At 45.2% G+C, this 19,303-nt stretch overlaps 2 protein-coding genes across 16 annotated transcripts in view; one reads left to right on the top strand and one right to left on the bottom strand.

The window, feature by feature from the left end:
• The window catches only part of fanca (FA complementation group A), a 41,414-nt gene extending 26,817 nt beyond the window's left edge, over positions 1–14,597 (top strand). For 4 of the 7 annotated variants that reach the window (XM_015024365.1, XM_015024361.1, XM_015024364.1 and 1 more), the window contains 16 exons: positions 348–551; positions 1,195–1,268; positions 2,017–2,145; positions 2,780–2,867; positions 3,445–3,599; positions 3,678–3,783; positions 3,914–3,973; positions 4,047–4,151; positions 12,032–12,147; positions 13,068–13,218; positions 13,325–13,387; positions 13,459–13,552; positions 13,634–13,712; positions 13,887–14,022; positions 14,090–14,188; positions 14,285–14,597. In XM_015024365.1, the coding sequence (XP_014879851.1) occupies positions 348–551; positions 1,195–1,268; positions 2,017–2,145; positions 2,780–2,867; positions 3,445–3,599; positions 3,678–3,783; positions 3,914–3,973; positions 4,047–4,151; positions 12,032–12,147; positions 13,068–13,218; positions 13,325–13,387; positions 13,459–13,552; positions 13,634–13,712; positions 13,887–14,022; positions 14,090–14,188; positions 14,285–14,371 (1,746 nt within the window). In that variant the 3' untranslated portion in view covers positions 14,372–14,597. Of the gene's footprint in view, positions 1–347; positions 552–1,194; positions 1,269–2,016; positions 2,146–2,779; positions 2,868–3,444; positions 3,600–3,677; positions 3,784–3,913; positions 4,152–12,031; positions 12,228–12,324; positions 12,569–13,067; positions 13,219–13,324; positions 13,388–13,458; positions 13,553–13,633; positions 13,713–13,886; positions 14,023–14,089; positions 14,189–14,284 lie in introns of those variants that run through there. The other 3 variants (XM_015024362.1, XR_001423340.1, XM_015024368.1) reach the window with 3 other exon arrangements.
• A 253-nt stretch (positions 14,598–14,850) lies between these two features.
• Positions 14,851–19,134, bottom strand: znf276 (zinc finger protein 276). 9 transcript variants are annotated; one of them, XM_015024373.1, is made up of 13 exons: positions 18,811–19,133; positions 18,676–18,729; positions 18,329–18,594; positions 17,853–18,177; positions 17,727–17,773; positions 17,299–17,652; positions 17,128–17,203; positions 16,970–17,047; positions 16,720–16,836; positions 16,568–16,643; positions 16,356–16,473; positions 16,034–16,133; positions 14,851–15,469 (listed from the first exon to the last, which is right to left on the bottom strand). In XM_015024373.1, the coding sequence occupies exons 3-13, from the start codon at positions 18,549–18,551 to the stop codon at positions 15,217–15,219; spliced, it is 1,767 nt and encodes a 588-aa protein (XP_014879859.1). In that variant the 5' UTR covers positions 18,552–18,594; positions 18,676–18,729; positions 18,811–19,133; the 3' UTR covers positions 14,851–15,216. The 9 variants fall into 9 exon arrangements, with proteins under 9 accessions (XP_014879859.1, XP_014879860.1, XP_014879857.1 ...); XM_015024374.1 differs by having other exon boundaries at positions 18,807–19,133; XM_015024371.1 differs by having other exon boundaries at positions 18,329–18,729.
• Between the last annotated feature and the right edge of the window lie 169 nt (positions 19,135–19,303).

The raw sequence follows: 19,303 nt of genomic DNA on the forward strand, positions 1-19,303 counted from the left end.
TGTCTCTCTTTCTGTCTGCCTCTCTCTGTCTGTCTCTCCCTCTCTCTCTCTTTCTGTCTGTCTCTCTCTGTCTGTCTCTCTTTCTGTCTGCCTCTCTCTGTCTCTCCCTCTCTCTCTCTCTCTGTCTGTCTCTCTTTCTGTCTGCCTCTCTCTCTCTTTCTGTCTGTCTCTCCCTCTCTCTCTTTCTGTCTCTCTGTCTGTCTCTCTCTCTCTCTTTCTGTCTGTCTCTCTCTGTCTCTCCCTCTCTCTCTCTTTCTGTCTGTCTCTTTCTCTCTCTGTCTGTCTCTCTCTCTCTCTCTGTCTCTCTCTCTCCCTCGTTCTTCATCAGTGGTTGTTTCTCTGTCCAGCTCCTGTATCTGGTCCCAAGGCTGTTCCCTGAGGCTAGGATATGTCCAGAGGGACAGGGGGGGGACGGTCCAACAGGCGGCCATCTTGGAGATGGTTGTGCTCTGCTGTGGAGCTTCACTGATGGAATCAGCTGGACGGAGACGGTGCTGCATCTGTGGAGACACGCTGCCTTCCAGCAGCTGCAGCAGCTGCAGCCGTACCAGGTGAGATTAATCTGGATCATCAGGTTATTCTTTGCCCAGCTGGAGAGATTTCCCACTTTCAGTGTTTGGATCCAACCAGTAGGTTCAATGTTTCAGACATGATGAGCTGCTGCCAGTGAATCAGTTAATCTCCTGGATTATAATCTCTGTTCATGTGGTGAAGGAACAAAGAAGCTGATTGGAGGAGAATGTCTTGCTGAGGTCAGAGGTCAAAGTAGAACGGGCCGACTGGGCCCAGAAGTTCAGAGACCCACTGGTTCCGACCCAGTTGTGCAGAACCTGTAGAACCTTGGAGCAGCAGAACCGGACCGGAACCAGACCGGGTTGGAGAGACGTGATCTGGTCCGATCAGGCTGGATCAGGTCAGAACCAGGTGACACCAACCAGGTGGTATCATAATGTGGTGGACATTTTCCTGGCAGCATTTGGACCCGTCGGAACCAGCAGGTCCATCGACTTTATTCATGGGAATCTGAGCCTAACTCGCTATTCATCTGAAGATGGAGAGTTTTCTTCACCGCTGTCATAAATAACTGCTGATTGTGACTGGATAATGTTTATTAATGGTCTTAGTAATGTTATATTACTTTATTAAGGATTTATTAATGTTTTATTATGTTTAATATCTGCTGTTTGTGTGTAGTTGTGTTTTTCAGAGTGGCTGCATGAAGAGCTGAGAGTCCAGAGACACTCGGACTTTTTGTCGGATGCAGAGCGGTGAGATTAGAAACTCCTTAAAATCTTCCACAAGTGTTCCTCTTCACAAATAATGAAATGAGAAATCAGTGAACAGCGAGTTCTAGTGGAAACAATTCAATTCAGTTTTTATTCACATTTCAGCAAAAAATTTGTTGTAAATTATTTTGATCTCGGTAATCACGTTAAAAACCTTCATCAGAAAAGATTCCTGGTTCCTGATTGAAGGCCTCCTTACCATCACCCTAATCTGTAGCGACCTCCACCAGAACCAGGGCTGGACTTGAACTGGACAGCTCCACAGCATTAATATTACTTTTAAAAATTACTTTAAACTTGAATATCTCTGGTCTGAACGCCATGCAAACAGCTTCAGTTAAAAGAAAATACTAACTGTTTTCTTCTCACTTTTGAAACTAAACTATTTCTGTTTGATAGACACACAAATGTTTCTGTTTACTGTATTTAGTTCATTTCCCAATTATTGATTTATATCGATTAATTTGACCATCAGGTTCACGGTTTGATCTTTAGCTAAAACAAAGAGTTTGGTTTATTATTGTAAAGTTTTATTTCTGTCTTTAAATTATTTGCATCAGTAATTTGCATCAGTAATTTCTAATAATTTCCTGGAATGCCTCAGAAACCTCTGAATGCACGGTGCTGCAGCTTCACACATAATCGCCACGGAAACCAGCGGTTAGCACTGAGGCAGGTGAAAACGTTAGCAGCGGCTCTGAGTGCAGCTCTGCTGTCCGTCTCCCTGCAGGCAGGAGTACCAGCAGTGGGCCTGCTGGGAGCTTTATCTGCCCCGGCCAGAGGAGCAGGGAGGCTGTGGCGGCGACCCCAGGGCGCTCTGCTCACGTCTGCTGACCGCCATCATGGAGCCGCCGCCCAGGTGCCAGCAACACTCTGATGACCTTCTCTGATGACTCGTCACAAACCTGAACCTGAAATAGTCAATGGCCTGCTATGTTTTTTCTGCTTTTGGTTTTAAATGTTGCAAAATATTTTTTTTATTGTTTTTTGGAATTAGAAATGGACCTGAAGCTCCAGATCAGTGGTACCCAAAGTGGGTCCTGGAGGCCCGGCATCCTGCATGTTTTAGTTCTCTCCCTGGTTTAACGCACCTGGATCAAATGGTGGCTCATTAGAAGAACATTGACAAGCTGAAAAGGTTGTTACTACCACCAGGGAGGGAACTAGAACTGGGCCTCCAGGACCCACTTTGGGGACCACTGATCTAGATGAATAAAGATAAACTTAGAGATGAAACATCTGGACGTCATTCTGGGATTCAAACAAAGCAGCAATGAATTATTGGAGTTCCTGAAGCTTCCAGTTTGAGTCTGAAACATCAGATAAAATTTCTACATTCTAGTGAATATTGGCAGCTTGTTGGTTTCATGAGACGTTTGCTTAGGGTTCAAGTTGCAACGCTCAAAATGAACAAAAATGAAAGATGTGCATATTTTATAATGTTTCTTCAGTAATTTGATTGTTCTATTTGCCATTAATTTATTTGATGTTAGTAGGGAGATGAACCTGGAAAACCTGGACTTTTCTCCAGGATCGTCTGGAACTGGAACCTGTTTGCCGGATCTGCTGTCCAGATTACAGGTGAGCAACTCGGCTAACGATGCTCACAGGAGAACGCCAGGCTGCTCAGAGGAGCTTCAACTGTGAAAACCTGAAAAAATGTTGATTTAACAAAGTTTCTGGCCTGAAAAATATTTCTATCCAGTGTGTCTGTCTACATGGTAAATATCTACGTCTCTGAAGACGAAGCGCTGCAGTCGGTTCCCACAGGATCAGAACCTCCATCAGTAATATCTGCCAGTAACATAAATAAACGCTGAAGAGACAAACTGAATTCATTGTTTGCAGCAAAGGAGAGTTTACTGATAGAGCTTCTACAGAACGGAGCTCTGGAAAACAAAGATTACACATTTTCACATAGCAGGTTCCTTCTTCTATGCATGCATGTTTCTGTTATCACTGAAGATATGTCAGAAAACGGCTCCGGTCAACGAATAACAGTACAAAACTCCAAATCAACTCACATCAGCAAAATTACAAAACCGTTAATCTTTCACAAAACGCTGACATGCAGGATTTTCACCTTATAAAGAAACATTCACCACCAGTTACTTCCTGGTTCTGCTGGTTTTGATGGTTCTGCTGGTTTCGCCTTCAGGAGCTGGTCTACGAGGCAGAGGTCGGTGACCTCTGGGGTCGCCAGGTGGGTCTGGGGGACTTCCTGCTCCAGGTCGTGTCTGAGAGATGCTCCACCTCCTCTGGCAGCGTCTCCTCCAGGCTCGGCCTACAGAGAAACATAGAGGCCTGGAACAGGTGCTGCTCTGCCCAGGTGACACCTGCAGACAGGTGATACTGGTTTGTGACTCAATGCTGGGTGTGTTTGTGTGTCAGGGTGCTCCTGGTGCTGCCACCTGTGATGTTCTTCAAAATAAAGGCTGAAGCAGGGCGGAGCATTGTAGACTGTAGCCAGCTGCTGCAGCACATCACACAGCCCCAGGTAAGCTGCAGGCTAGCAGCCATTTAGCTACAAGCTAGCTGAGAGTTAGCTGCAGGTAAGCTGTAGGTTAGTTGCAGGTTAGCTGATAGTTAGCCGCCACTGCTTCAGCTTCCATCTCCAACTTCCTCAGAGGAAGGCGTGTCCTCCAGCCGGCGTGTTGCCCTGCGCGGTGACAGTTCATCTCTTGAAGGTGAGTCACTGCTCCAAGCCTGAAGGTCCTGCAGGAACCAGAACCAGAACCAGAACCTGCTCCATCTCTGCAGGGCCTGCTCTTTGCTGCGGGACGGTGTGGACGTCCAGCAGCAGAAGTGGACCGGGTCTGGTCCCTGATGAGCGCCTCCTGTCCTCTCCTCCTCGTCTCTGCAGTGGTACGCTTTGCTTTGTAGTAATTCCTCCTGACCAACAGGTTTTCTCTCCCTCTCTCTCCCCCCTCTGTCTCTCTCCCTCTCTTGAGTGCATGTGAGTGTCTGCTGCATGTGTGGAGTGGGAGGAGAACGAGTGTGAGGTTTTCTAAAGGTTTGAACTTCACCTTTTACAGTGGTGATTCACTTGTTTTGCACTTTACCACGATCTGTTTCCACTGGTGTTTCAATAGTGTCTTTTCCCGGCCATCGCACCGAGCTTTTAGCTCGGTGCGATGGCCGGGAAAAGTTACAGTGCTGCACGCATTAGAAGCCTTTCACGTCGACTTGTTATTAAAATACCAGTTGGCGTGGATTTTGCGGTTGAGGAGTAGGTTTGGCTGTTGGGAACTTGTTGGGTGTGAAAGTGTGAAGGCGGCGTCCAGGATGAATAATGCAGTGGTTATGTTTTTGGACTTGATTGATAAGGTGAACAGCGTAGTTGAGAGGGAAATTGTTTTGAGAAATACGCAAACTTCTGTTTTCCCTTTAATGAACCCTGCTAAAAAGATCATCCTGTCTAATTTGCCACCTTTCATCAGCGACGATGTGTTGCTGAAGGAATTGTCACATCGTGGTCAGAAAACGCTCCGTCGGGATGCAAATCAGCAAAGCTGAAACACGTCGTTTCATTTAGAAGACAAGGGTTTATGATTCTCAAAAATTATATTGAGGAACTGAGCATAGTGATGAAATTTAAAGTTGACGGCTTTGATTACCCTATTTTTCCAACAGTGGAAACTATGAGGTGTTTTGGATGTAACCAGGAGGGCCATTCGGTTCGTAATTACCCTGAAAAGGTTCAAAAAGAGACAGTTCAGGTTAATGAAAACCCAGAGCCAGGGACATCAGCGGGTCCTGTGAATGGAGCTACAGCGGGCGCAGCTGGGGACGGAGAACCGGTGGCAGCCAGTGGGGACGGAGTTTCAACAGGAGAGCAAAAGCAGTCGAATGTTTCAGAACGTGACATTGAGGATGTCATTACTTCTGCTGAAGAGAGTAAAGAGAGTCCAACGACTACACAAGAAGGGTTACAAGAAGAAATGGATGTTTTACGGTTCATAGTGGAGGGAATCTGATCAGGGATGATGAAAATGTTTTTAAAGTACCAAACACTAAAAGAAAATCTAAAGACTAAAAGGGTAAAACCTAAAAAGACTCAGTTAAAAGTAGAGTGGAAAAGAAAGTGATTCAGAGGCTTTATCTGGTTCTGATAGAGAATCTCCTGATTCAGAGTTTTTTGCGAGTCCACAGGAAATCGAGGCCATTTTCAGGCACTCAAAAGAAAAAAAGCTGCTTTGGCTGATCTGTTGGGCTCAGAGCGCTGGGAGCTCTGGTACGTTCACGTTTTCAGAGTATCTGAAATGGATGCTCCCTCAAAATTCTTCAGTTTGGAGAAGAAAAATGGACAAAATCGTCTCATTCATTGCGTTCGTTCTGAACTGCGGAAAAGAGCTGTGGACTTTTTTCAACGTTATATGCCAGTGAGTTCAGAGAAAGACTGTGTGATGACAGAAGAGTTTCTCACTGACTTGTAAACGGTGTCAGACCAAGACAATGTAATTTTGGAGCATGCTCTAATGTTGGAAGAACTGCAGGAGGCGTTGCTGAGCATGGAAAATGACAAAGCTCCAGGAATAGACAGCTTGCCTGTGGAGTTTTATAAACCGTGTTGGTCTGTGTTGGCTGAAGATCTGATGGATCCTCAATAACAGTGTGGCAAGAGGGATGTTACCCCTTAGCTGCCGCAGGGCTATGCTCATTAAGAAGGATGATCTGTATGAATTAAGGAATTGGAGACCTGTCAGTCTATTGTGTACTAACTACAGGATCTTCTCAAAGGTTCTGGCATGCAGATTGAGACAAGTGATTGATCAAGTTATACATGTCTATGCTTTTGTTTCTGTTATTAACCCTGCTGTTTCAGATAAATGCCCTTTTTATTTATTAAGAGAAACTATTTTATTGTTTTGTACAATGTTTTAGAATAATATATTTACTTACATTACTAAGAGATATTTGGAAATCATTTGGAGAAAGTTTCACAGAACAGTCTTTTATTTTTGTTTTTTTATGTGACAAAAGACAGAAGAAAATTGGATGGTTGTTAATTTTTTTTTCTTGGTCAGGCAAAGCTTGCAATTTATTTGAGTAGAAATTTTAAAATTAATAATGAACAGAGTACTGATTGAGAAAAGGTCTTTAACAGTATGGTTAGAGCAAGACTGATGTTAGAATATAAATATTATCTAAAAATGGACAAACTAAATATTTCTCAGAATATTTAGGATTATGAAGCTGTTTTATTTACTTTGAATAATTCTGAACTTTCATTTATGGACGTGTTAATTTGAAGTTGTGTTCATTGTTCCTATGGATCACTACTGAGTGAATGAATTAGTTTTTAAAAATCAAAATCAATCTCTCTCTCTCTTCCTGTCTCTCTCTGAGTGAATGGACATGGAGACGGGAGTCAGCTTGACTGGACTTTTGAGTCTTTCTACCTTTTTCTGCAAGGTGTTTCAAACACTTTTTTCTTCATACAGTTACTTGATCTTTAAGTTGGTTTGGTTGTGCCAGACTGGTCTGGTAGCTTTTTGCTACCGGTTTGGTTTGGCGGTTGGCATCATGCCCGTTGTGGAGGGCGGTGCAGAGTTTGAAAAGTTGACACGCCGTCATGCTGTCAAACTCATACCAACAGTGAATTGTTCAGTAGAAGAGGCAGCTTTAGGAGCGGTAGGTTGTGATGGTGTGAAATCTGCTTCCCGTATGAATGGAGCGATTGTGATCTTTCTTGATAATACATCCAAAGTGAATGATCTGGTTGAAAGGGGCGTCGTCATTCATGACACTTTCACAGCGGTTCTCCTTTTGGTTAGTCCAGCTAAAAAGATCATCATCTCAAAAGCACCCCGTTTATTAAAAACGATCCCCTTGTTAAGGAGTTGTCACGCTATGGACAGCTAGTTTCACCCATAAAGATGGTTTCTTTAGGTTGTAAATCTGTGCTTCTTAAACATGTCGTGTGTCACAGAAAGCAGGTTTTTATGATCCTTATGGATACAGCCAGGGGCGCTGCCAGAAATCTTGGGCCCCTGGACAAAAAATTAAATTGGGCCCCCCCTTACGCAGCTGCTGTTACAATTTCTTGAGCCTATCTGACCCATAAAAAGCGTCACAATTTCAAAGGCTTGCAACTGCCTTGCTTTCTTTGATCCAATACTGATAACTAGTACAATATTTAAGTAATGCACCGTTCTGACCAAAACAACCAATCAGAACCAGGAGGGGGGTTTTGGCGCTGTCAATCACCCTCATTCACTCACTGCTAAATGTTCTAATAGTGGAGAAACAACTTATTGTTACAGGAAAATCGTTTATCTGCTATCACCGGTAGCTATGCTAACTAGATTAAGCATTTACAACAGGCTATGCTAGCTACAGAATAGCACAGAGGAAAGGGCAGGGTGGATGAGCAGCACCATATGAGATTGTGATTGACAGCACTAAACCTCTCCTGGCACTGACTGGTTGTTTCTAGAGAGCACTGGGAGAAGGCAGAGGAAATAGATTTTTCACAGATTACCTCTCATACCATAATGTCACAACATAATGACAGTTTTAACAAATATGTGGAAAAAAATATTTTTTATAAAAGTGACATACTGCAGCTTTAATTTCACCCAGGAGAGGGCAGGTCAGGAGGGATGTGGGTTAGAGCTGCTGCTGACTGACTCATCTGTTGTTAAGTGGTAAAAGGTACAGGTACCAGTTAAATATATGAATATGTTGCTATTTTTTCCTTAATTCATTAAATGCTAGTGAAATGGAGGTAATCAGTAGTCTGTAGCTAAGCTAACTATGCTAAATGGTTGATAATCTCATACAGTCTACCCACCTCTCGGAGAAAAACAGCTATAAATTGACACTCTTGACCTTTTTTTCTCTCTCTCTCTCCCTCTCTACTTTTTTTATTTTTTGAAAACCTGGTTTTCTAACTTTTCTTAGCAGCATAGTAACTGCCACAGTCGTTCGTGTCTTCCACTGACCGCTGCTAACAGCGTCACGGTGAAGCGCTCCAAGCAGGAACGAACCATTTCATGCAGGGGGGGCACGGCAAATATGGATGTGTGTTTTTTGGTCTGGGAGTGGGAACATTAAATTTTTATTGCTAAAAACAATCTCCAAAAATACAATATGATTAATTTTGGAATTGACAGGGCCCCAGATTTTTTTTTTCTATGAACAATAAATAAATTGTGGAGGGCCCCCTGTTGGTCAGGGGCCCTAGAATTGTCATCCCTTTACCCCCCTCTATGCCATGCCCCTGGCATACAGCTAATGAGCTCAACCTGTCCTTTAATTTCAAAGTTAATGGGTTTAATTATATGGTTTTTGCCGCTTCTGAGAATATGAAATGTTTTGGTTGTGGTGCAGAAGGTCATATAATTTGATCGTGCCAAGAAAAGATCAAGAATACACAGTTGCTGAATGTGGTGATGGTGCCGGTGCCGCCAAAGTGGGCCGCTGGTGGGTTTCACGGTAGTCGGTGCGGGTCTTGATGCTACTGGAGCCGGGGTTCCTGGTGATCCTTCTGTTGTAACTGCAGAGGAACAGGCTGAGGTGCGATCCTTTATAACTTGTGATTGCTTTAATGAAGTTGATACCACTGATGGTGAGATGAAACATGATCAATCTGTCAGTAGTTTCGATGCAGATTCAGGGTAAAAAAGAACTGATGGAGTTTTTTGTGAAAGCTTTTGTGAGGATGAGGGCATGCTTGATGACAATTTGTTGAAACTGTCTCAGAAAAGGAAAAGTTCTGAACCTGCCAACAGCAGCACTAAAGCTCTCAGAAATGAAGAAGTTTTTGCAAAAAACTAAAGGACTCAGGATGATTAAAGTAGAAGAATATTTTCCAGATTTAAAATTGTTTGTTGAATCCTCTCAGGTTTTAACAAAGAAAACTGGACATTTTGTTGATGATGTGTTAACAGATCACTCTTGCTTAAAGAAACTGATTTTGAAAGTCAGAACCCAAACACTCACTACTGATGAAGATGAGGACATTTAGAGAAATATTTTACATGTCTTTGTGTCTTTTCTTTTGTTTCTTCTTTTCAATATGTGATTTTAAAATAGGCACTTTAAATTTAAATGGTGCCAGAGATGAAGTGAACAGGGCTGAGTTTTTAAGACTTATGGAGCTAAAGAACATTGATATAATGTTAATTCAGGGGACACGCAGCACTGCTGATAATGAGTGTGATTGGAAGAAGGAATGTGGAGGGTTAGGGGTTTTTTAGCCACAAGTCCAGTTGCAGTGGCGGTGTTGGGATTGTGTTTTCTAGGAATTTTTTGCCTGTTTCTTGTGAAGCAGAGGAAGGTCACTTATTAAAAGTTAAAGCCAAATATGAAAATGTGAATATAGTTTTTCTTAATGTGTATGCACCAACTAAAGGGGTTGATAGAATGGTATTATTGATACTTTAGGTGACATTGTAAATGACTGTAGTGATAATAATGATTATTTGTTTTTGTGTGGAGATTTTAATTGCACTGAAAATCCGTTACTTGATAGGAACCACCTAGAACCTCATGCTGAATCCTCTCGGAGGCTCAGGCAGCAGCCTGCGACCTCTGACCTTTCAGATGTGTGGAGAGATTTCAACAGGAATCAGACAGTATACATGGACTCATTCTAAAGATAATCTTTTATCCTTGGCAAGATTGGATCGTATATATGCTTTTAAACATCATTTGAATATATTTAAAAATTGTCAAATAATTCCTGTTGGTTTTTCTGATCACTGTCTGGTTTGTTGCTCTGTGTTTATTAAAAATGTCCGTATACAGAGGGTCTATTGGCATTTTAATACAGCTCTTTTGAATATTTCTGGGTCAGTCATAAACAATCTAAATCAGATTTTTCTTGTGTCAAACAGTGGTGGGATTATGGTAAAATGTCAAGCTAAGCAGTTGTGTCAACAGTTTACTCGCAATGTCACTAGAGACATAACCAGATCTATGAGGGACTTGGAGTCTCAGATAGTAGAGCTGCAGGGTTTGGCGGCGTCTACAGGAAACCGAGGGTTTTTAACTTCCCTCAAAGATAAAAACGCCGTTCTGGCCAACCTGTTGGGCACAGCAGCCAAAGGAGCCTTGGTCAGATCACGTTCCCTGAGTTTATCGGAGATGGATGCCCCGTCTCACTTTTTCTTTGGACTAGAAAAAAAGAATGGGCAAAGGAAGATTGTTCACTCCCTAAAGACTGACTGTGGTTCTACCATCTCAGGTTCTTCTGAGATCAGGAAGTTTGCTGTCAGTTTCTACAAAGATCTTTTTAAGAGTGAACATTTGGAGAATCCGGATGTGAGCGATGGTTTCTACAGTTTTCACTCTGCCTTGATGAGCCTAAAGAGTGGTAGAGCCCCTGGCATGGATGGTCTTCCTGTTGATTTCTACAAGTCCTTCAGGTCTGTGATCAGAGAGGACTTGTTGGAGGTGATCACAGATGGCCTGCAGAGAGGTCGGCTGCCTCTGAGCTGCAGACGGGCAGTCGTTACTCTGCTTCCAAAGAAAGGAGATTTACAGGATCTAAGGAACTGGCGACCAGTCTCTTTGCTCTGCACGGATTACAAGATCTTTTCCAAAGTCCTGGCTACCAGACTTAGAGAAGTGATGTCTTCAGTCATTCACAGGGACCAGACATACTGTGTGCCTGGCAGGCCGATAATGTCACTTTAATCAGAGATGTTTTGGAAATCTCCAGCTCATTGGGCTTAGATATTGGTCTGATTTCTATAGACCAAGAAAAAGCTTTTGACCAGGTTGAACACCAATATTTGTGGCAAACTTTGACTGCTTTTGGTTTCAGCCCTGGTTTCAAAGCTATGATCCAGGTTTTGTATTGTGGCATTGCGAGTGTACTTAAAATAAATGGAGGCTTAAGTGCTCCATTCAATGTTTTAAGAGGAGTGAGGCAAGGCTGTTCTTTGTCAGGGATGCTTTATTCCTTGGCATTTGAACCTTTGCTTCATAAGCTGAGGAAAGATTTGTGTGGTGTTTCTATTCCTGGGTGTCTCCTTAAAGTTGTCAGCTTATGCTGATGATGTAATGGTTTTTGTAAACGAGCAGGAAGATATTTTGGTCAACACTGTTTTTCTTTTTGGCTGCATTTCTTCTGCTAAAATAAACTGGAGAAAGAGTGAGGCTATCGCTGTTGGGAGTCGGCTGGGGGATCAACTCAGTCTGCCTGGAGGCCTAGTGTGGAGAAAAGGTGGGCTCAAGTATTTAGGGGTCTTTTTAGGTAGTGAAATTTTTGTGCAAAAAAATTGGGAAAATGTTTTAGATAATGTTAAGGGTCGACTTTTGAAATGTAAGTGGGTTTTACCTAAAATGTCATATAGAGGACAAGTTCTTGTTATTAATAATTCAGTTTCTTCCGCCATGTGGCATCGGTTGATGTGTGTTGATCCTCCAGTTTCTCTTTTCATCTAGTTATTAACTTCTTTTTATTTTTCTTTCACACTGTCTATGTAAAGCCGACGAAGAGTTGAATATTGATGTGGTTTCTTTATTAACATGGTGAAGTCTAGGCTATTGAATTAAATTTTTATAGATCAGTCTCAGACTTGGATTCATTTTGTCACATCTGGAGTTAGGGAGAAGTAATTTGTAGTGTGGTAGAAGAGCAAGTTTTTGGACGGATGCGAATGTAATTTATTATTTTATTATGTTTCTTTGATTTCAGTTCTATTTTCTGTTACACATGCTGTGATACTATGTCACTTATTGAAAAATAAATGAATTATTAAAAATCAATATCTTTTTTTCTCCCTCTCTAGCGTTGGTGGCAGCAGCTTTCTCCGGTTCTGGTTTCACTCTGGACCCGCCTCCAGGATGCAGAACCTTTTCCAGAGCAGCTGCAGCTCCTCTCAGCCTGCCGGCTCTGGGCCTGCAGGTAGAACCCAACACGACCCAGAACCCTGTTCCCCCCCCCTCCCCCCTCCCGACCTGCCAAGACCACAGATACCAGAACCATGCAGGAACGTTTTCTGAACAATCTGACCAGAACTTCTCAAACTTTTTCAGGCAGAGGATCGCTTAACCCGTTAACAAACGCCTAACCCTAAATGTTTGTTCAGGACAGTAACTCATTTATTGTCATGAATAATTCTCCTCAGGACGTTTTGAGTTATTTTTATTGTGAAACGGGTGGTTTCTAAGCTTTCAAATTTTGTCAAACATATGGAAAGTAAAAAAGAAGTTCTATACTACCAAGTGCTGTATGCATAACATTTAGGCCTTTTTGTAATTTAGAAGCAGAATTAAAGAAAAATAGACTAGATTTGCTTTGGCAGAAACAAAAATCCTCTTCTGCACCATTAAACATAAAAATATACACCCACTTATTTATCTATTGTTTTTAATTAATGTTAACTATTTTAATTAAATAAAATAATGAATGTAATAATAGCAAGGTCATAAGAAAAATAAAGAACAGTTCTCGCTAACAGACTTGAGTCCTACATTTCCCGGAATAGAGCCGTTCAAAAGAATCGAGTCGCTCATGAACGACACATCAAAACTCTCAGCAGGTGTAACTCGGCTTCTTCCGATCAGAAATACTCCTGGACTTGTTTTCTTTCCAGCATATCTTCAGCTTTTCTTTTGAGTCAGCCGGTCTTAAGCCACTTATCCATTATTGTTTTTCACTGCAGTAAGCTAGCTGTAGCGTCGCACTTTCAGCTGACGTCACGGCAAATTAACGGTCGTTTACATGCAGTACCTTGTTGACCACTAGGGGCGCCCGCGGTTCACAGTTTGAGAAAGACTGGTCTAAATGGACCGGGCTCAGCAGTATTCTGTTGTCTTTTGCAGTCTGCGAGCAGGTCCGGTTCTGGTCCAGATCCCTCCAGGTCCGGTTCTGGTCCAAGCCGCCAGCCTGCATGGCGCCTTCAGAGGCGGGACGGAACACCAGCAGAACTTCAGAGAGGTTCTGAACAGACTGAGAGAGACTGAGAACCAGCAGGTGAGAGTCAAACCAGGTTCTGATTGGGTCAGTTCTCCTTTCCCTTCCAGGTTCTGATCAGTTTGTTGTAATTGGGTCGGTTCTGAAGCTTCTCTTTGCCCTCCAGGTTCTGGCTTCTCTGCTCTTTCTTTTCGTGATGGACTTCCTGTCAGAACTTCTGGATCCTCAGGTGGGTCCGGTCCAACAGAACCAACGGTCTGGTCTACTGAATCATTCTGGAACGTTGGTTTCTCTCTGCAGGAGGAAAGTTCTGGAAGGTCCATATGGTTCTGCTCAGAACTTCTGGCGGTTGTGGTGAACTCAGCTGATTGGCTGCTGCTCTTCAGGTCCAACGGTACCGTTTACCCCGGCTGCTCCGGATCTCTGGTTCTGGATGTTCTGTAGCCTAAAGATCTGTGCTATTGCTGTTCTCCAGAACCGGACCTGGAACCGGATCCGGTCACCCTGACGGTCTCTGATGATTGCAGCCGGTTGATGCCCTGGGCGGTCTGCAGGTAAACCGACCAGCTTCCTGCTGCGGTTCGGTTCTGCTGGGGAACCGGGCTCTTTATCTCCTTTCCTTCCTCCTGAATCGGCGTAAAAAATTGAACTTTGAAACGTTTCGACATGCAAACTGATTGTAAGGGTCTCTTTGCTTTTCTCAGTGTTTTTCTCCTCCATGTTCTCAGTTTGTTGCAGCAGCAAAGCACCGCCTTCCACCAGAGGGCGCTGCGTTGCCCTGGGTTCCTCCACAGCGCCACCCTGTGGTACCTGGCAGCGCTGCGGCTCTTCCTGGACGGAGAGGCTCCCGCCTCGGCGCACCAGGTGAACGAGGTTCTCTCTGGACACAGAACCACCAGAACCAACTCTTAACTGTGATCCGGTTCTGCAGGTGGAACCCACCCGGGTTCTGGACTGCACCAAGCAGTTTGTCCTGAGTTTGATCCGGCAGGCGCCAGCAGCCGCCCTGAGCTGCAGCCAGTGGAGACAGGTAACCCCCTGACCTGACCTGGCCCGGCCCGGCTCACCTGCCGCCCGCCCCCCTCCCCACTGACCTCCTTTTCCTCTTGTCTCGGTTCTGGTCCAGTTGGAGACTCACTGTGTGGACCTTGACCCAGAACTGGCTGCAACTCTTTCAGTTCACCTGGACCATCCTAGGGTGGCCTTCCTCTAGCAGACCGGAACCAGAACCAGCTGACCTGATACTGCATGTCAAACAGTCGACTCGGTTTCATAAAAACTTACTATTTTCAGGTTTTTCTGTGGAAACATGAATCCTAAAGAAAATAAAATAAGTTTCTTCTTCTTCTCCTTCCTGCTGCTGACAGGAAGTACAGCACCACCTGGTGCATCAACTGCAAAAATCAGCTTTTAAATATTTCATTGTCCGACCAGCAGCCCAATTGTTAGAAACTTGGTTCTGGAATAATAGGAGCGGTTCCAGAACCAAAGACTTAAGTGCTGCTGTAGCTTCACATTGCTGAACTCCAGCGCCCTCTGGTGGCTGAAACAGGAACTCCACAACCTGTTCATCTGAACATTAATATCTGATCAAACTGAACTGAGTTCTGGGCTTTAAAACCCAAATAATCCAGAGAAATCTGAACAAACAACTTCAACAGTCATGGAGTGTAACAAATAAATAGAAAACCGTCAGGATTTAGAAATCTGGTTTAACTGATGCGCCACAAAAATGTTGGACAGAGCTGAAAAAAAACAGACCTTCAAAATAAAGCGTTATGAAATGGTAATAAGGGCTGCAGCTGTATTTCTAAATGTTGGAGCCGTAATCCAGAAAGTCGCTTCTCTGTTGATCCCATCGTAATCGGTGGGATTAAATAGTGATCTGTTGCTTCTACACTGAGATTCAGATGAACCCGGCTGGGTTCCGCTTCCTGGTTCTGTTTCCTGGTTCTGTTGTAGCCTGTCTGAAGAACCTTGTGAAAAACTGCGTCCAGCTGCAGGCTCCTCCGGAGTGGACCCGGACGGTACCGGCTCCTCCGGACTCCAGACCGGCCGTCATCTGTCCTGGTCCTGCGTAACCAGCTCTCCGGTGAGACCGATGGTCTGCAGGTGAACCGGGCCGGCCTGCCGGGCCTCGGCCAGAACCGGCGGGTGGACCATGGACATGTGTACGTTGAGGTTGTGCGGCTTCTCGAAGCGCTTGCGGCAGGTCCGGCACTCGAAGGCCAGGTCGGACTCGGCTTTGTGCTTGGTCATGTGATACTTGAGGGACGCCCGCTGGCGACACTGGAAGCCGCACACCTCACACCTGCAGGACAGGGATTGGGTCAGGTTCTGGTTCTGGTTGGTACTGGGTCAGACATCAAGACTGGTAGTGGGGAGACTAAAGGAGCGCCACCATCTGTTTGATTAAGGTAATGCAGTGTTGAGCAGCGGACATCAGCTTGTTAAATAAACTCTTAAAAACTACAATTAAATTGTTCCTGTTTATTATTTTACTTATTTTATCCTGTTATTTTATTAAGTCAAATTAAAATAACAGGAAATAAAACTATATGTAGCTATGAATCTGTTTTATCAGCAGCAGAAAAATTGATTTTGATCTAAATGCTTCCTACCAATAAATTAAACAATGTTAATTACCTCCTTATTTCTTTCTGGTTGTTTTAGAAATGTAATAATTTAACTAGTTTTTTTTGTTTTTTTTTACATGGTTTTAATTTTAAAATTTCAGACTTTAACAATAGTTCATCTTGAATCCATGTGCCATATTTCTACAGAGGTCCCAAAAACATGAGGATGGATGATGTGACAGGTAAAGTCCAGATATTGTATTCCTAAGGTGTATTATAGCGCCACCACCAGGACTTACTGCAGCGGTTTGGCTCCTGAATGTCTCATCTGATGAACCGACAGGTGTTTCCGCTGCTTGAAGGTCTGACCGCACTGATCACAGATGTAGTTCCTCTCCTCTGGAAGAAACCGTTTCAATCAGCAGGACAGAAAACAACAAAGTGGAAAAGCTATAAAAATATTACATCTGAATAATTAAGGCCTGGAAGGGTTAGCTGGTTAAAGTACAGCAGCCTAATGGAGCCGTTGCCATGACGACTGACACAAACAGCTATCGCCATGACGACGGCTGATACCAGCTGCACTCCAGAACCACCACCAGAAGAAAGTTCTGGCCTCACCTGTGTGGATGAGCTTGATGTGCCTCTGCAGGTAGCGGTCGATCATGAACACCTTGTTGCAGCCGGGATGGGGGCACGGCCGCTCCCTCATGTCCTCATGATGCTCCTTGATGTGTTTCTGAGGGGAACAAGAGCAGCGGGTCGGAACCATTATAAGAACCAGGTCCGAACAGGCTGAGGCTCTGGACCAGAACCAGACGAACGGTTCTGACCTTTAACCCGTCAGGCGCTCGGTAGACGGCGGTGCAGCCCTGGTACGGACACTTGTAGATGTTGGGAAGCTCCTCCCTTAAAAACAGCAGAACCAAATGGGTCAGAACCAAACCGGTCAGGACCAATGATGGTTTCTGGAACCTCTATGCACCCTTTGGGCCGGAACTGGTTCTTCCAGCCCGGTTTGGGTCCGGGTTTCTTTCGGACTCTGGGTTCCTCCGAGGTTTTTGGGTTCTGCCTCCTCCGGGTTTTGCTGAGCCTAGAGGTTCTGGAGGAGAGGACAGTCAGAACATCGGGTCAGAACCTTAGTTCTACTGTGGACCAGCACCAGGAGTCCAGAACTCAGGTCCAGTTTCTAAAACACGTTTTTATGAATTGGGAAAAGTTCTGCGCCAGCGTGCCTCTGGTTCTGGGCCGGGTCAAACATCTCCTCATCGGACCTGCCCCGGTTCTCCTGGAGCTCATCCTCAGAGATTGCCCTGAAACCACAGAACCACATCAGTCTGACTGGTCCAAAAGGTTCGGTCTGGTAGACCTGGACAGGACCAAAGAGACTCACCTGTCCGACAGATCGCTGTCAGCGGTCCGGTCCTGGAGCGGGCCCGGTGCCGGCAATGTCGCCTCCTCAGGAAAGCCTGGAAGAACCAACCAGACCGGACTCAGTTCCCAGTAAGCCTAGCAGGTCAGAACCACTCAGCCCGACCTCCTGCAGGTTTGATGATGTTCTCACCTTCGGCCCAGTCGTCCTGGTTCTTTTGGGTTCCTGGGTCCATCCGTCCATCCAGAACCTTCTCGCCTCCATCCTCTTCGTTGCTCCGCCTCCACGAGGCTCCGCCCCAGTAGCCCACCTGGTCTCCCAGGTAACTGGCAGCGGCGTTCTGAGAGTCCATGATGTAACGGTGGCCATCGGCGCAGCCCCACACGGCCCTCAGGGAGCCCCCGCACCGCCCCTCCAGCACCTCCTTCAGGTCAGGGCAGGAAGTGCAGGCCTCGCCGTGGCGGTGCGCCCAGCCCACCAGGCTGCGGAGGCACTTTGGGTCGGAGGTGAACCACGGCGGTTCTGAAGACGGGAAGCACGGCGATTCTGAAGGAAGAGAGACAACGGTGACGACACCAGGCAGCAGCTGGACCAGAACCAGAACCTCTGAGTCTCTTTACTTCCTGGTGAGTCGTTTGCTGGCGCATTCGGACCCTTCAGGTTCCTCCTGGAAACAAACAAACCCGCTTCAGGTTTGGAACTTCTCTCTGTGAATTGGACCTCTAGAGACGCGCTAGCCGTCTCACCGGTTCCCGGTTCCGAGCGCCGGCAGGTTGACCCTCTGCAGGAACCGTCGCAGGATGCTGTGGCACTTGTAGAACTTGGTGTGGCACCTTTTGCAGATGAAGTCTGAGAGCCGCGCATCCCGGTCCAACCGGACCCCGACCAGACGCTGGAAGTCCAAATGGAATGGGAGGAGTGATGGGGCGGCCGGGTCCAAAAGGGGTGACGGGGTGGCCAGGTCCAGGGCCCGCAGTGGCCCCGGAGGCCACCTGCTGAAGGCATGCCTCAGACTGCGAGGGGAGAACTTTCCATGGCAGAGACGACAGACGGCGCTGGTCGTCCTTCCTGCTGGGAGACAAAACAGCGGAAATCAGACGCAGGTTGTTTCCTGTTGGATTGGAGCTGGGACCGTCTGACCGCTGAAGGAAAAGATGGTTTGTTGCATAAATCCTAATCTATACAACTGTTGCAGGTAGGTCTGAGGTCAGGTTGAACTCACCTGAACATCTGGACTTGCTCTCTGGATCTTTCTCTTTGTCATCTTTTATCACCCTGAAGTATGAGTTTGTGTCCATCGCCGTCCTTTCAGGAGACAAGCTGTCTGTGGTTGAGGGGACAGTGTTCAGCAGAATCTCTCTGTCTCCTGTCTTCCTCTCCTCACATCCATCGGCTGCTGTCTGAGGCGATGAGGAGATCTTTAGACACCGCGGTTTCTTCTTCATGGTTTCTGCGTTATTGGACCTTCAGATCTGAATCTTCTGCAGCCTGAGGAGAAAACGTGTCTGTGAGCAACTGACATGAAACATCTGGAGAAAAAGGGAAATTATTCTCGTTTCTAGATTTGACCTGGAGGTTTATTCAGACTGTAGTCCTGTATTACAGTAAATGGCGGCTGGTGGACTGGAAAAAAGATCATAAAACAGCCTCTGATTATGTCAACAGATTTCTGAAGGTTGCTGATTTTCATCAAAACATACCGACCTGACGTCAGCAGCTTAGCTTCGTTAGTCTGGTTAGCTTAGCTTGGTTAGCTTCAGTGAGTCTGCGTAACACCAGAAATGGAAATTAGAGCCTACAGTTGTCATGCGCAGAGACCAGCAGCAGCTGAACATGTTTAACTGTACCACGTGACTTTCTGAGCCACTCAAACAAGCAAATAAACAAAGTCCGCGGCTGCTAAGCTGCTCCCACTGTAAACATCAGGACCCGGAAGTACTACCAGAGAGCGAGAAGGAAGGACAAACGGCTCAGAGCGCCACCTACCTGCAATACCGTTAATTCACCAGCATAATATGAGGTACTTTTTATTCCTCTATCACAGTGTTTCTCAACCTTTTTTTATGCCAGCGCCCCCTATCCGTTATCCAGGTCCCTTGCCGCCCCCATCAAAGCATTTGTAGGCTACTTTGCACTGAATATTGTTTTATTATTAATATTACTATCACTGTTGTTGATGTTTTGATTTTCATGGTTG

Source organism: Poecilia latipinna, unplaced genomic scaffold (assembly GCF_001443285.1).
Source record: "Poecilia latipinna isolate Pla-1442-1.1 unplaced genomic scaffold, P_latipinna-1.0 Scaffold3628, whole genome shotgun sequence".
NCBI lineage: Eukaryota > Metazoa > Chordata > Actinopteri > Cyprinodontiformes > Poeciliidae > Poecilia > Poecilia latipinna.

Excerpts from the sequence above, each read along its gene's own strand:
- znf276 (XM_015024373.1), bottom strand. The coding sequence starts at position 18,551 with ATGAAGAAGAAACCGCGGTGTCTAAAGATCTCCTCATCGCCTCAGACA. Across the intron at positions 17,048-17,127 it reads GACAGCGATCTGTCGGACAG|GGCAATCTCTGAGGATGAGC; the intron begins GTGAGTCTCTTT and ends CTGTGGTTTCAG. Across the intron at positions 16,134-16,355 it reads CATCAAGCTCATCCACACAG|AGGAGAGGAACTACATCTGT; the intron begins GTGAGGCCAGAA and ends GGTTTCTTCCAG.